The sequence below is a fragment of the Pezoporus flaviventris genome, unplaced genomic scaffold (assembly GCF_033815535.1).
Source record: "Pezoporus flaviventris isolate CSIRO_AGI_PZ_B2104156 unplaced genomic scaffold, CSIRO_AGI_Pfla_v1 ptg000093l, whole genome shotgun sequence".
NCBI lineage: Eukaryota > Metazoa > Chordata > Aves > Psittaciformes > Psittacidae > Pezoporus > Pezoporus flaviventris.
Genome location: NW_026892641.1, coordinates 149,917 through 166,444, shown reverse-complemented (window position 1 = coordinate 166,444; position 16,528 = coordinate 149,917). Strand labels below are relative to the sequence as shown.

The following is a 16,528-nucleotide window of genomic DNA, read 5'->3' as shown; positions in this document are numbered from 1 at the left end:
ACTCGTCCTGGATAATCTCAGATGTCCAACCTGCCACCCCTTTCCTGCCTGGAATGCTGACAACCCGTGTGTCGGCGCAACAGTGCTTTTGGACTCACAAACTCATCGTATTATATATGTAATTAGTTTTTCATACCAGGGAAAGTAAATAGGATGGAGGAAGCAGGAGCAGGATTTCTAGGAATGCCATGGTATTAAATTCCAGGTTAGATCTGCCTGTAAACTGAGTTTAGTCCCAAACGAAGCAGGCGAGTCGTGCAGCTTTCAAAGCTGATGGAAATTACAGCTGAAACCTCAGAAACGGAGGCAGGAGAATGTCCTCTTGTGTGCACGCCAGCTCGGGCCATGAAGAGTTCCTTGTACAACTGCAGGCATTAAAATTGCTCTGTTTGTGTCACGAGTTTAGGTGTATATTTATTATTTCTTGGCTCTTAACATGCATTGCCCCTCATTGCTCAGAGATGGGAGTCAAGCCGGGCCTGCAGACGTTGTGTTTCAGGATTTGTCTCTCTGCTCCTCTGAAAACCAAACCCAAACCAAAAAGTAAACTTAAAAACCACTGTTCTGCCCTGAAAACACAGCCTGGCGGGGTCAGGGCTGCGCAGGCACCTCCTGGAGTGGCTCTTTGCAGCAGTGCTTGTTTGGAAATGACACATGTGGAATCATAGAATCAACACTGGTTTGGGTGGAAGGGACCTTAAAGCTCATCCAGTTCCAACCCCTGCCATGGGCAGGGACACCTTCCACTAGAGCAGCTTGCTCCAAGTCCCTGTGTCCAACCTGGCCTTGAACACTGCCAGGGATGGGGCAGCCACAGCTTCTCTGGGCACCCTGTGCCAGCGCCTCAGCACCCTCACAGGGAAGAGCTTCTGCCTAAGATCCAACCTAAATCCCCCCTGTTTAAGTGTGAAATGATTTAGTGTCCCCTCGCTGTGGGGTGAACATACAGCATCATGAAGATGTAACTGGGCTCCTCCCTTTGCAGCCCCTTCAGAAACTGCCACGGAAGCAGAAGGACCATCTCCTGTGGACATTGCCCAGCGCGATGGTGACCTTGGTGCAGCAGCAGCATTCCCGAGCTCGCCTCCAACCAAACTCCCTTTGGATGCAGCTGCCACCGATAAAGGCTGGAGTGGGGCCGCTGCCCCCGAGGCCCCCATCATCCTCAGCCCCCCGCAGACACCGAAGCCGGACACCTACACCTTGGTGTGGCGTGCGGGACGCGACGGGGGCCTGCCCATCAATGCCTACTTTGTCAAGTACCGCAAGGTAACACCTCCCTGCTGTGCTGTCCTCCTGGGTGTAGGGTGCTCGAGAGCCGGTTGTTGCTGCAGTGTTGGGGTTAACAGTGTCAGAGACGCGGGGTATGGTTGAAGCACATAGGTGGCCACACAGGCAGCTCCTGTTGGCGTGACTGAAGTCACAGGGACACTGTTCTAACAGTTGTAAGTGAGGTTTGTACAGCAGAGCCCTGGGTTTCTGTCCCTTTATGTGTAATTATGGTCTATGGGGAATGGGGCTGTGGGGCGAGATTCAAAATGCATTTGTGTGAGGGAGCAAGCTTGAATCTTTCAAGGAAGGCTGAGGTGGGAAGGGAAGCTGTTAGTCTGACATGTCACAGTTTGCAGTTCTACCTCCTGAACTCTGTTAGAACTTACCATACCTGAAAGTGAGCTAAAACTTCAGAAGCAGGTACCCCCCATGTCCTTGTATTGACAGTAACATCAGTAGCAAGCAATGCCTGTGCCCCTTCTCCCAGGCAAACAGCTCCCTGCATGGCAAAGCTGCTTGGTTTATTTTTCATAAGCTGTTTAATCCTCCACATCCTGATCTTGTCTTAGCCTGGAGGGAACGCTTAGGTTTTTGACCTGTTAGTTCCTGAAACCCCAGTGCCAAAGGGTGTTGCTACAATTTCTCATTCAGAGGTGCTTGGTGTGTGTGAGCACTGAAAGCTTAGAATGCTTCTTTGACCTTTTTGATGCTTACCCTTCACTCATACCGATCCTTTCCACACTAAATGTGCTCACTCATGCGTCGCTCAGTAGGGAGTTTGCTGTGGGCTTTTTAGGGTGGTGTTTTCTTTGTGCCATCAAATTATTTTATGGATTTCCCTCTTTTACATATCAAAAATAAGGGAATAAAAGCCTTAAGAGTTGTTGCTTCAGAAGAAAATGCTTGAACAAAGCCCTCTGCCATAACCTTTGATAATCCCCAGTGTTCAGATCTGCCTTCGATGTTTTATTAAGGTCTTACATTGTTTAGGAGTTTATTTTTGGTAGAATCTTTGCCTTTTCCATTGGGATTTGGGGTAATGTTCTCTTGCAAAGGTCAAGCATTAAGATACTACCCTGAATCTCTCGTCTTTCTTCAGTGGAGCTGGTGATTTTGCTGGTAAATGAAAAAGTGGGGTTTTACTGAAAAGAAAAGGGAAACATGCGTTAATAGAACCCAATTCTTGGTCTCCCTGGTGGCTTCCTCTTTTCCAGCCTCCAAAACTAACAGAGACACACTTTTCATTGCCCATTTTAGCCAATAAATGCCTCGGAGCAGGAAAAGCTGGGATAGTTCAGGGAACATCTCCTTCTCATTAGAGTGCTGGGTCCAGCCCTTGGATGTCACACACACAGCTGAAGGCTCTTGGAGTCTTTAAACATCACTTGGTCTCTTGCTGGTTTTTAGCCATGAGTGAAAATGATCATTTTTTCCCTCAAAACAAGTGCGTGAGTATGTGTGGAGAGGGAAAATCAATGGAGTTCAGTGAAGGCGCATGAGGGAAGTGGTTGCGAAAGTGCAGATTCGTGGCAAGAAACACTTGGAGGCAAACTCAGTAGAGGAAAACCTGAGCGGTTTTGCCAAGGGGCTCTGGGTGTGTGAAAGCTTTGAGGGATCTGAGCGTTCCATTGGGATCCGCGCCCCTCCCGGCTGATGCTGAGCTTTCTCTCCCTGCCCCATGCAGCTGGATGACAGCGCTGGCGTGGTGGGGAGCTGGCACACGGTGCGGGTCCCGGGCAGCGAGAACGAGCTGCGGCTCACGGAGCTGGAGCCCTCCAGCCTCTACGAGGTGCTGATGGTGGCGAGGAGCGCGGCGGGTGAGGGCCAGCCTGCCATGCTGACCTTCCGCACCAGCAAAGGTGGGTGCAGCACCGCGTCCCTGGGTCCTGGGCCTCCCAGGAGCCATTCATTCCAATCACATCAACTGTGTGTTGTCTGCTAAGCCATGGGCAGTGTTCTATGATTTAATTGCTAAAAGACAGCTAATATAGCTGTATGGCAAACTTACAACATGACCAGTGCTGTTGGTAAGTAGAAGCTGCTAAAAGCTTGATAATATTATTTTGGGGATGCTTATTCAGATTTCTCCACCTCTTGCTTCAAGGAGCTCAGTCAGGGAGCAGCCAGCCCTCGTTCTGCTTTAATCAGAGTTTTCACCGAGCAGCAAACCTCTTCTGGTTTGCTCCGCAGACACTGCAGTGAAATCTCTCTGCAGAGCAGGACCCAGCTAGTTTGATAGTTGCGTGAAGACAGCAAGAAGCTGAAGAGCCTTTCTAATCAAAGCAGCCTTTTTCCTTTCTAGCGTGGATGCTGGTGGCTGTGCTCTGAAGCATGCAAACTATATTATTGGATACCAGTTTACAAGAACAGGATAACTTCACATTTTTATTAAGAATGTTATGTCTTAGGGAATTCATGATACTGCTGCAGGACAAAAGTCCATCTGCCCAGTGTCCTCAGCAAAGCTGTGGCCAAACGCAGCTTCCATTATATTTTATTGAGCCTCTTTTTCTAGATGTGGATTTCAGTTTGCAGTGTTGGAATCATGGAATTGTTTGTGTTGGAAGGGACCTTAAAGCTCCTGCAGTTCCAATCCCCTGCCATGGGCAGAGACACCTTCCACTAGAGCAGGTTGCTCTAAACCCATCCTTCTATTCCCCAAACTGAATAATCCCAACTCTCAGCCTGCCTGGTTTCACCACCTGCTGGTGGTGATGAGAGTGGGCTTTGAAGCCTGGGCAGGAGCTGCTGGCATCACTACAAAGTGGTGATGTGCTGTCAGATGAGTGCAGATGAGCAGTCACTTACCCAGAGCACAAGAAGCCCTGGGCTAACAGGGGAAGTCTCCTTTTGCTCCCCTGACTGTTTAGCTTGTGATTTGAATCCAGGGCTTTAGTCCTGTGAGTGGTCTCATGGAATGAGCATATTGTGAGAGGCAGTGAGCAGCGTTTTTTGATCCAGTGCCTGAGCTGACACACTCTATATCGAATCTTTCTTAGAAAGAACATCGTCCTCAAAAAACACGCAGGCTCCATCCCCTCCCGTGGGCATTCCCAAACACCCCGTTGTTCATGAGGGCACAAATACTTTTGGTGTCATCCTGCCAGACCTCTCTCGACACAGTGGGGGTAAGTGAATGGATGGTTTGTAATCTGTGTGCTAGAAGTTGTGTTTATTACAGCTCTAGGTGCTTGCATGTCCTCTTCTAGCTCCTGTTTATTCCATGAGCCTCCTTTATTAGTGGTATGTTTCCTGTCTGGTCCTCTAGGAGAGAGGTCACATACCTGCTAGGTTTTGTGGTGGTCTGTGTGTCTCCAGAGTAAAATGGGACTAAGTAAAAGTTGCCTGATTCCAGGCAGCATTCTAAGTACTTGATACCTCAGGTTTCCACAGCACCATGAAGTCACCAAGAAGTGTCTGTGGTGGGGTATTTGAAGCTGTGAGTTCAGCAAATGCATGCCCTTATCTAGAAAGCATACAATATTTCCAAGGATGCTGTTACCCATCTGTGTGGCTCTCAAAAACCAAGAGTTTCATGGATAACCCATGTTCTTGCTGCTCACTGACATTGCTTTTTGCTAAATACCCTGGTTTCCTCTTCCACTGTGAAAGAAAGAGGAGAAGGGGAAAGAGAATGGCTGTGTCAGGCTTTTAAGTTCTCAAAGTGGATTATATCTGCTCTGAATGTTTTTCTGGAGCTTCCCAGGGATGGGCTTGTTTCTGATGGCAGGAAGATAGAACTGCTTGTGATCTTTAGCCTGGTTTCCAGTAAAAACAGCATGTTTATAGTCCTTTTTCTGACACCGCAGCCTTTGAACTCACTGAGCTGATTGAGGCAGATTTACTCGGGAGCTGAGATCTCCAAGGTGACTTGGTATCTAAAATTAAGGGTAAACCCAAAGGTGAATGGAGAGGTTCAAGGAGCTGAGCATCACATGCTTGGGACAGTGCTGAATAGCAGTGGAGCCACAGAAGAGGGCACCTTTCATGTGCCTGGCTGCCAATGCTCAGCCTGTTCCCAAAGCTCTGCTTGCTGTTCCTTGCTCCCTTCCTCCTCTCATCAGTGACCAGCTCCCTAGTGATGAATACAAGCTGTTTTAGTAAAGCCTTATGGCTCTCATTGGTCATCAGAGTGGTTGTAAACAGATGCACTAACACCACCTCTCTCCCTTCTCTCTGTTTCACTGCTGTCTGTAACTTCAAGTGAGTTCAGTAAGTATATGGCTCGTCGCATGCTTTCCTTGCTTTCCCTTCTCACTTCCCCTCCATACAGCTCGCCCTAGTGCGGGTGGGTTGAAGCCATATTGGGGCCTGGGGGAGTTCTGATAGAGATAACCATGGTTTTCCTCTTCACTTAGCCTTATGTTTCCACTTCATGTAGAGATGGGTTATGCAAGTGCAACACCATAGACTGGTTTGGGTTGGGAGGGACCTTAAAGATGTCTAGTTCTAACCATCTCATTTTTGATGATTATGTGGATAAGCTGGTGCATGTTTCCTGCTCTTCAACCGTCCCTTCCAGAAAGAGTAAGGGAAGTAGTTGCTACAGGAGGATTTATATGTATTATATATTATTATTTGTTATACCTTAACCATTAGCAATGAGCTTAAATGGCAGCTGCAGAAAATGAAGGTAGAGGTGACTCCAATCCTCTGGTAACTGAGTTTCTCATTTCAGTTCCCGAAGCTCCTGACAGACCCACGATCTCCACAGCATCAGAGTCATCCGTCTATGTGACGTGGATCCCACGAGCAAACGGGGGCTCCCCCATCACTGCCTTCAAGGTGGAGTACAAGCGCCTGGGCCGGAGCAGCGACTGGCTCGTGGCAGCTGACAACATTTCTCCTTCCAAGCTCTCTGTGGAAGTTCGGAACTTGGAGCCAGGTCTTGCAAATGATCCTTCCTTCACCTCAGCTGATGTTGTTGTTGTGTTTGTTCGGGTGGCTGCAACTGTTTGGTTGTTTCCTTTTAACTTCTGCTCTGATTATCCTGTTTCTGGTAGTTAGCTGGGGTTTTTAATGTGGCATTAGGAGCTCATTGCAGGAATTCAAGTTGATTTCTGGCTTTTCAAGTGGAAAAACCCCACCAATATAATTTAATACTTGTTCATGTGGGGAAGAGGGTTGTGTATTTTTGCTATTTTTAACTTAATTGTCAGTCTAGTAAATACTCAGAACGCAGAGAGAAATGCACTAATGGAAAAACATCTGTCCTGACTTCTGGTGTCCAGCCCTGAAAGCCCAGGGAGAGGATGCAGGAATAGAGGGAATAGATGATGATGATGGGTATCCTTTGAAGCCTCTGCTTGATGCCCACCAGTTTTCAGTTTAAGACTTATGGATACATCATCATCTAAAAAGCCTTTGGATTTTTCTTGAGTGCCTTTCCCTGATTGCTTTTAGAGGCTGTTTATCTTTCTGATGACCACATTAGTCTGTGGCAACAAGTCCAATGTTCTTTTCTAACTGGCCGTTGTACAGAAAGACTTCCTAATCTGTTTAGTCTCTCCTTGAAGCCTCTTTCTAGTGCTTGTTTTGCTACTACATCATCTTTCTTCCACTTTTTCCCTTAAAAGGAGAGATGTACAGGTTCCGTGTGATTGCAGTGAACAACTATGGGGAGAGCCCACGCAGCGCAGCATCCCGCCCCTACCAAGTAGCCGGGTTTACCAGCCGCTTTTCCAACCGGCCCATCACAGGACCTCACATTGCTTACACTGAAGCCATCAGTGACACTCAGATCATGTTGAAGTGGACGGTAGGTATCACTGCCTCCTGTTCTTCTCACAGTCTTAGGCCAGTTTTTACTGCTGTGGATCTTAAGATTCAAGGACTGGAGCAGATTGCAGAGCAGCAAGAGGTGGTTTTCTACCCTGAGACTCCTAGAAGGGCTGAGGCACTTCATCCTTGTGTGGGGGGATTGAGTTATAGAATCCAAGACTGGTTTGTGTTGGAAGGGGTGTTAAAGCTCATCCAGCTCCAGCCCCTGCCACAGGCAGGGACACCTTCCACTAGAGCAGCTTGCTCCAAGCCCCTATGTCCAACCTGGCCTTGAGCACTGCCAGGGATGGGGCAGCCACAGCTTCTCTGGGCACCCTGTGCCAGCACCTCAGCACCCTCACAGGGAAGAGCTTCTGCCTAAGAGCTCATCTCAGTCTCCCCTCTGGCAGGTTCAAGCCATTCCCCTTGTCCTGTCCCTACAGGCCCTTGTCCCAGGCCCCTCTCCAGCTTTCCTGGAGCCCCTTTAGGCACTGGAGCTGCTCTAAGGTCTCCGCTTCAGGAGCCTTCTCTTCTCCAGGCCTACCCAGCCCAGCTCTCTCAGCCTGGCATCATAGGAAATAATCAAGTCCTGTTGAGCTGTCATCTCCGAGTATCTTATCACCTTGAAATATGTGGGATTTTGAGTAGGGTTGTGCAGGGGGAGGTTTGTGCAGATGCTACAACAGGAAAGAGGAATATCCATTGCACAGATAAGCTGAGCCCAATGGCAGGCGGCTGCCGGAGGGTGCTCTGCCACCCAGCTCCTTGGATCAGCTGAAAATGGAGGGGACAAGAGGCTGAACTGGGGCTGACACTTTCCTCCCACACCCCTGTCCAAACCCTCCATTAGGGTTTGACCATGAAGGGCCTGCAAATCTGCATGATTAATGGGAATGGAAAAGTTAAGACTGTTTTTACTTCAGCAAGAGTGAAGGTCACTCTCCAATTCAGCTTGAGAATATTTCACTTCGAGCTCTGCAGCCTCCTGAGGAACGAGAGGTTATTTGAAGTTTATTATCCTTAACATCTCTTCAGGCTGAGCGAGCAGAGCAAACTAACACTGGGAACTCGACACATTAAATCCTCCAAAGTATACTGGGGGTTAGATTTCAAAACAAGAGCAAAGGATTTCTGTGGGTTTCAATAAGGACTTTAAAGTACTTGTTTACAGAAGACGAGGTAAGAAGGGAAAGGCAAACGCTTCTCTCACATGAAACCTCTATAGGGTGCAGGCTTTCAGCTCAACTCCAGTTTCCACCACAGCCTGGATTGACAAAAGCAGCAGGAACAGCGGGAAACGAAGCCAACTTGTGCACAACTCTGGCATCAGCAGGGCTTTGGACAGAGTTAAGCCCACTGGTGCCTCTTGGTATGTCTGTGCCAAAGCAGGTGGACTGAGGCGGCTGGAGGCTCTCACTGGAGCTGCACTTGGGCTCACATCTGGTGTAACCGGAGGTGCCTGCAGCATCCCTGGGGAGCTGGAAGAGGAAGGCGAGGGGGGAAGCTGGGAGACGGCACAACGGGCAGTGATCAACCAACAAGCTGGCTCTAAAGGGTCATAAATGGGGGCAAGGAGCTGCAGAGGGATATTGCCCATTGAGTTATCCAGTTCATTGAGAGCAACCCTGAGGAGAGGGACCTGGGGGTGTTGGGTGAAAAGCAGCTCCCCATGACCCAGCTTCAGTGTGCACCTGAGCCCAGAAAGCCCTGTGTGCTGGGCTGCACTCCCAGAGCGTGAGCAGCAGCTTGGGAGGGGATCCTGGCCCTCTGCTGTAGTGGGCTGGTTCAGCCTGGAGAAGAGAAGACTCCTGAAGGGGAGACCAGGAAAGCTGGAGAGGGGTTTTGGACAAGGGCCTGCAGGGACAGGCCAAGGGGAATGGCTTTAACCTGCCAGAGGGGAGACTGAGATGAGCTCTTAGGCAGAAGCTCTTCCCTGTGAGGGTGCTGAGGCGCTGGCACAGGGTGCCCAGAGAAGCTGTGGCTGCCCCATCCCTGGCAGTGTTCAAGGCCAGGTTGGACACAGGGGCTTGGAGCAACCTGCTCTAGTGGAAGGGGTTCCTGCCTGTGGCAGGGGGGTGGAACTGGGTGAGCTTTAAGGTCCCTTCCAAACTATTGTGTGCTTCTGTTTCTCTTCTCTAACCCAGTCTCCATAAACTCTCTTTCAGTACATAACGTCGAGCAACAACAACACACCCATCCAAGGGTTTTATATCTACTATCGCCCTACAGACAGCGACAACGACAGTGACTACAAGAGGGATGTTGTGGAAGGTACTGTTCAATGTACACATGCTGCAGAGCACTCCATGGGGAAGAACATCCTGTAGCCATGTTGGCTGTGTTTATATGAAATCTAAACTGCTTTTCCCAAATGAAGTCCAGTCCCAAATGAATTACAGTATATTTCACCCAAGTAGCTGTTTCGACTCCATCACATCAAGTTCTGCCCACACATGAGCTTGTTTCTTCCTTCTGAAGCCTCTTCTGCAGGGAAACTTGAGCACTAAATACTGAGTTTTGGTTTATCTTGTTATGCTGCTGCAAATCCTCACTGCAGATCTATTTAAACTGGTTTAGCTTCAAGTAGTTGAGTAGAGGGAAAGGAGCGTACATGAGATTTAACCCAGGGTAAGACTGTCCCAATAACTACCTGGCTCTTAAAATGATTTACTCCAGCACAGATTTCCTACACTGGGTAGTAGCATTGTGTGTAATTGCCCCCCCCTTACCTTGCTTAACTGCTTACCCTGCTACCAACCTGCAACCAAGGTGCTTTTCACCTCCAGTAGCTGCAAGCACAGGTATGTTTGTGCTTCGTATTGCCTTTTAATTGGGTTATTTTTTCCCCTTGTGCACATGAGATCATCATTTTCCTGGAAGAACTTATTAATGTCTCTGTTAGCCCAGAAATGGAAAACCCTGTTAAAAATACTTTACTTCACGTCCTTATTGCCTGGGCTGAGTAAACTCGGTGATCTCATTCCATCCCTGTGACGTTCATTATTTTCCCCCCTCATTTATTTCAGTTACAAGAGGAATGAGCTCGATTTTTACCATTTTCCCCTGCTAGACAATACCCCACATAGTCCTTTGATGCATGACATAACTTTTTGCACACTATAAAGCCATTCAAGAGCCGGGGTCTCAGCTTTAAAGCAGCTCCTGCAGTTTGCACCTTCATCTGCAAATGTATTTGAGCCTGTGCTCCACAGAGCTTGTGTGTTTATAAATGTGCTGCACTGAGCAGTGAGTTGTTTAAGTGGGCTCCACTGTGCTGTGAAATGAGCTTGTTTCTGCTGGCTTTTTTTATTTCTCCAAGAGCATGTGCCTGTATTGAACTCTTTGTGGCAGTCTGAAACCATTAGCAGCTGCCAGAGCCTGCAACAGAAACTCAGCCGTGGAAATATCTCAACTCATTTCGTTACTCTGCTCCCCTAAATTAAGTGTTCAGGAGGGGAGAAAAAAAGAGCTATTTCCAATTAAAGTGCGTTGGGAAGCATTTGATGTTGAAATATGTGGAGAAACACATGACTTCAGGTATTTTTGCCATAAATCACTTGTTCTTAATATTCCCCCCCTTCTTCCCCTGTTACCTTTGAATTAATCTGTCTGTTTTTTGACAGGGAATTTTATCTTGAAATGGCTGTGTGAGTTGTGGAAGAAGTGTTGTGATGCCTGTATGAGCTAAGTGCTTGCCTCAGGCTTTCCTCACTGTTTCCTGTTAAGTCTTGTCTTTCGAGACATTCAAGACTCCGCACAAACCCTTTCTTTCTCCCCCCTTATAAATGCTGCTACAGGCAAAAGCATCTTGCACTTAAAGAAAAACCCAAGCAAAAAGCTCGACTCAGATGCCTCTTTAAGCAGAATCAGCCTCGTCCTGCACCGACGGCCTGAATTTGGAGGGTCCTGGATATTGAATTTTGAATGGAAATGCAGTCTGATGTCAGTTGTTTAAATGTTTTTCCTTGCTAATGGTGCACGGAGAGGACAGTTAAAGTGCCTGTCCTGATTCCAGCTCCGCTAATGGCTTCAAGCGGAAACCTAAAACCTGGTGCAGTAATTACCGAAAGGAATGCTTGGGGGTGGGGGCGACGGGAAAACCAAGAGGAACCTTGGGAAAACGGGGGATTTAGGGAAAGGCCGGTTCCAGCTTCAGCCAGGGCTTGTCCATCCGCACTTGGGGCGCCTGGCATGGAGCTTGGACCCTTCTCAAACCCCCAGACTGAGTTGGGGTCCTCCCGGGCACCCTTTTTGTCTGTGGCTCGGGTCCTAGAATCATGGAATGGTTTGGGCTGGAAGGATCGTCCAAGCTACTGATAGTTTTTAATGTTAAAGCTCTAAAGCCAGGTTCAGAGTTGGGCTTGTCAGGCTGGTGGGGCTCAGCCTGCAGAGGAGAAGGATCCAGGGAGACCTTGGAGCAGCTCCAGTGCCTAAAGGGGCTGCAGGAAAGCTGGAGAGGGGCTTTGGACAAGGGCCTGTAGGGACAGGACAAGGGGGAATGGCTTTAACCTGCCAGAGGGGAGACTGAGATGAGCTCTTAGGCAGAAGCTCTTCCCTGTGAGGGTGCTGAGGCGCTGGCACAGGGTGCCCAGAGAAGCTGTGGCTGCCCCATCCCTGGCAGTGTTCAAGGCCAGGTTGGACACAGGGGCTTGGAGCAACCTGGTCCAGTGGAAGGGGTTGGAGCTGAGGAGCTTTAATGTCCCTTCCAGCACAAATCATTCCATGGTTCGTACAGATAAGCCCATAAACTGCTAACAAAAACTTTTATGCCAGCAGGAAAAGCTGCAGTGCCCCATTTTCCAGAGAAGGACGCTACCTTGTTCTGGCTCCTGCATGTGAACAAATGCAGTTGCTTTATTTTTCTCTCCCCCCTCTAGGTACAAAGCAATGGCACTTGATAAATCACCTGCAGCCAGAAACATCCTACGACATCAAGATGCAGTGCTACAACGAGGGCGGCGAGAGCGAGTACAGCAACGTGATGATCTGCGAAACCAAAGGTGAGCACCCAGGTAGCAGCAGTGGCTGCTTGTGGCATGAGATAGCTGCTGTGCTCGAGGGGGGGTTATTGCAGTGCAGAAGTCAGCTGCGAGGGAGACTGGAATGCTTTGGAGGATTGTTTTGTCTTCCGAGGCTGGGATTGCTTGGAGCATATGGAAACTGATACGCTGTGCTCCCAGGAGAGGCTCTTAGCAGAGCTCTGCAGCTTTCCCTGGCCTCAGAGATAGTCTTGTTGTTCTGGGCCGTGGGTTTTTCCCTTCTGCTGTGCTGATAGCCTCTTCTTAGGAGACAACCATGCTCTTGAAGATGACAGAATTGATTTGTATGTCTGCTTTATGTCTTGGGGGCTCTGTGACACGTTGTATAAGTGCAGACCGCAGCAGTTGATGGCTCTGTTGGCTGCCTCCATTGCTAATCCTGCGTGCCTCTGGCACAGAGTGTGTACTGTTCTCTGGAAGTGTCAGATATGGCAGTCACATTTATTTTGCAAAGAATTCCTGTCTCCTTTAATCTCTAACCCCAAGTAAGGCTGTAAAGGGAAAATGCAGACAGTAAACTTCAAATGCAGGGCTATGAAAAAGTGTTTGAAAAAGGCACCAAAAAGCCCTCCAGGAGCGGAAGCATCAACACAGAGTGAGGTTTGCAGTGAAGCCCTTGAAAGGAGGGCTGGAGCTGCAGGGCTGAGGTTGTGTGCACAGTCAGTCTTCCTTCTGCAAGGAGCAGCACTTTCTCTCTTCATTTTAAAACCAGGAAGGTGAAATGTGTTGGGTTTACTGAGTCTTCCTTAAAATGCATCTCCCGCAGGCTTGTGGGGGTGATCCAGCTTGTCTGCAAGCCAGGCATCTCGTTTTAGGAGTTCAGTGTCAGTTGCAATGAATCAGAGCTGTGGTGTGCCGAGAATGAACCTGCATTTAATTCCTGGGTTAAAGTCAGGTCTTGGGTTTGGTGCTTTTCTGCTCAGCTCGTGGTACCTTCCATAGGATGGGGTTGAGAAAGGGGCTGGCAGGGTTCAGCTCAGATAAAAGCAGGTCGCCTGGCAGCAGTTAGGTGATAGAAATGTGTGTTGTGGTTTTTCCTGACCTCAGAAGTGGAAAGATTTGCTCTCCTTCGAGCTGGAAGCAGCTCTAGCCCTGCGTAGGTCGAGGTGCTCATTAAGGTTCCGAGTGACCTCAATGCGAGCTGGATAACAACTGTATTCCAAAGCAAACAGTTGTTACCCAATAGTAGTTGGCCTTCTCCTCACAGGTTTTAATATTGACTTGGAAGCTTGCTTTAGCAGCATTAGGATTCAAACTCTGCAGTAATGAATTTCATGATTAAAAACCTCATTCAGTGAACGTACCCATGTCTCTTACTTCACCCAGTGAAACGCACCCCAGGAGCATCCGAATATCCCATGAAAGACCTGAGCACGCCACCAAATCCCCCTGACAGGGTTGGAAGTGGAGCAGGACCTTCCAACGGCCCTGTTCGAAGCAGTGACATGCTCTACTTGATCGTGGGCTGTGTCCTGGGGGTGATGGTGCTTATCCTCATTGTTTTCATTGCCATGTGCCTGTGGAAGAACCGCCAGCAGAACGCCATGCAGAGTGAGTGCTTCTTGCTTTCCTTTCATAAGGAACATATCAGTGTTAAATGGGTAACTTCCATGTTTTATGAATGGGAAGTGTTTTACTCTTGGAAGCCAACTGGCATTTCTTTAGGGACTTGTACTCTCTAGGTGTGCCTTAGGTGAAGATGTGGGGTTTAAGAGCAGCAGTGTCTCTTTCTTTGCCCTGCAGCATCGCTGTACAGTTGCGCTGCAGCTTCACCCAGAGAGTGGTGTGTGAAATGCCTGGGCAAAGTTTCTTCAGCTTGTCATAGAATCCCAGACTGTTTGGGTTGAAGGGACCTTAAATCTCATCCAGTTCCAACCCCTGCCACAGGCAGGGACACCTTCCACTAGAGCAGCTTGCTCCAAGCCCCTGTGTCCAACCTGGCCTTGAACACTGCCAGGGATGGGGCAGCCACAGCTTCTCTGGGCACCCTGTGCCAGCACCTCAGCACCCTCACAGGGAAGAGCTTCTGCCTAAGAGCTCATCTCAGTCTCCCCTCTGGCAGGTTAAAATCATTCCCCCTTGTCCTGTCCCTACAGGCCCTTGTCCAAAGGCCCTCTCCAGCTTTCCTGCAGCCCCTTTAGGCACTGGAGCTGCTCTAAGGCCTCCCCAGAGCCTTCTCTTCAATCAGCTTGTCCCCATAGCAGAGGTGCTCCAGTCCTTCAAGAGCCTGCATGGGTCCCTGCTGATTGCAGTGGCAGAACTTGTGTTTAATCATAAAACGTGGAGTCTAAAACTCCAGATCTCTCCTTCTCTTCTGTATATCTGGAAAGAAAAAGAACTTGCAGCGTTTGGAGGATGAGTCCCTTGTTACCTCTTAGTCCCTTGGCAGTAAAATGGAGCTCAATGTCCAGGTCTTTTGGAGAGGTGTTAATAAGGAAAACCTGTCTGTTGGCAAGTGGAAGCCTGGAGCAGATGTGCTGGAGCTTTGTGAGGTGCTCAGTACCCTCCGAGCCATCCTGTGCTAGCACAACCTCTTCACCAGTCTTCTCTGTAGCACATAACTCAGCCCCACTCTGTCCACAGCCTGTGGTTATTTTTACTCTCTGACCAAGAGAAGTGAAACAAAGCTTGCTTGCACGATAAGACAGTGTCTTCAGTGGGCCATGGGTATTTTCTGCACGTCAAAAGGTACCAGAGACTCAGTTACACAGATCGGTCTTAGGATGCTCCTCATAGTGACTGACATCAGCCGAGTCCTTTCAGACCAGCATTCCTGGTCTGTTCTCCAGGATGTGGCTGTTTCCCATTTCCACATTTGGATGCTAAGCACTTGGATATTAGAGCTAATCTGCAAAAGCTGTAGAAAGAGAAGATCAGTTTCTTTTGTTTTAGAAGCATTCGTCTAAGCTCTCATTTGGCAATCAACATGCTTTTGGTGATGATGTCTCCTGCAGAGTATGACCCTCCTGGCTACCTCTATCAAGGGGCAGATATCAACGGGCAGATGATTGAGTACACAACTTTACCTGGGACAAGCAGAGTCAACGGCAGCATCCATGGAAACTTCATCAGCAATGGTGGCCTCAGCAATGGCTGCCCTCATGTCCACCATAAAGTTGCTAATGGAGTTAATGGGATCATGAATGGAGGAGCTGGACTGTACCCAGGGCACAGCAACTCCCTGTCCAGGACGCACATGGACTATGAGCATCCCCACCATCTCGTGAACGTAAGCTGTTATACCAGGCTTAAAGCTTGGCATTTACTCAGAGCTTGTAGGAGCAGGCTTAATTTGAGTTGGGGAAGTACTCATCCATTGATAACAGCCAGTTCCACTAAATGACTTATCCCAGAGGAAGCAACTGGGCTGATATTCCTGATACAAACATCATGGTTTTCATTTGAGAATATCAGATGACAGCAAGAATTCCACTTACTCTGGGAAATCTGCCTCTGCCCTCCTCCTAACAGCATGTAAGCTCTGAGAATGCCTCAGTCCTGGGCTGGGCTGAGATACTTTGCTTGTACATATGGTATTTCTCAAGCTTCAAGTTAAATAGATTTAATTAGAGCTGCTCATTCTGCAGCTTTATGGCTCACCCGTGCTTTTCCCCCACCTGTTTCAGATCTGTAACTCTCAGCCATGCTATTAATTATGGCAAAGCACGAATGGAGCAGGAGGCTTCAGCAAATCAAATGCCCCATCCATCTTGAAATGCCTTTAATTCCCCCCCCCCCCCCCCCCCCCCCCCTTTCAGACCCTTATTTGTGCCTGGGACAGGCTCAGTTTTGGAGTTTGAAATTCAAACTAAAATTCAAACCTAATTTAAGCCTCTGATCCAGCCCTTTGTATGCTGTGGAAAAATACTTCATTTGCTGAAATGCGTCCCATTTCCAAGAGAGAATAATGATTTCATTATTGTCTATGGAAACAGATGGCTTGCATTCAGGCTTACTAAACTGACTCAAAACTGTGAACATTGCCCAGGAAAACTGAAAGAAAAAGTTCAAAAGTCTGAATAACCCATGCTGTTTCTGGAGGGGAAAAAAAAAGGGGCTATTGTTTGTGTTAGTAATTGAACACAAGCACTTCATTTTATTGAACAACAAATTAGCACTTGCACAGTAGTTGCCACTTCAGTTAACTCCAGCTTCCAGTGCAGACCAGTTGGTTCTTCACCTGATCCTGGCTTTGCTCTGCTGGTGCAGCAAAAAGTGCTGCTTTTGGGTTGCTTTCAACACCAAACTGGAGGTTTTCGGACCTGTCCAAAAGGACTCCAGAAGTCCCCAACGCCCCGAGCCCTCAGGAAGGGAGGAAAGCTCCTCCGTGAGAGCGCTCCGGGGCTTGCGCTGGTGTTTTGTCCCTCCTATTCTCCTGGTGTTTTGTGGAGGGGAAGGAAGGAAACAGGCATGTGGTAACACAGGTCTCGGTGCCACGAGATGGGACACGCAACGTC

The 16,528-nt window shown here is 48.6% G+C and overlaps 1 protein-coding gene across 2 annotated transcripts in view; it reads left to right on the top strand.

Moving 5' to 3' along the window:
• The window catches only part of CDON (cell adhesion associated, oncogene regulated), a 50,845-nt gene that overhangs the window by 26,070 nt on the left and 8,247 nt on the right, over window positions 1-16,528 (top strand). For both annotated transcript variants that reach the window (XM_061476176.1, XM_061476178.1), the window contains exons 8-16: window positions 986-1,269; window positions 2,957-3,131; window positions 4,272-4,400; window positions 5,951-6,157; window positions 6,849-7,030; window positions 9,198-9,303; window positions 11,910-12,032; window positions 13,398-13,622; window positions 15,026-15,300. In XM_061476176.1, the coding sequence (XP_061332160.1) occupies window positions 986-1,269; window positions 2,957-3,131; window positions 4,272-4,400; window positions 5,951-6,157; window positions 6,849-7,030; window positions 9,198-9,303; window positions 11,910-12,032; window positions 13,398-13,622; window positions 15,026-15,300 (1,706 nt within the window). The remainder of the gene's footprint in view (window positions 1-985; window positions 1,270-2,956; window positions 3,132-4,271; window positions 4,401-5,950; window positions 6,158-6,848; window positions 7,031-9,197; window positions 9,304-11,909; window positions 12,033-13,397; window positions 13,623-15,025; window positions 15,301-16,528) is intronic.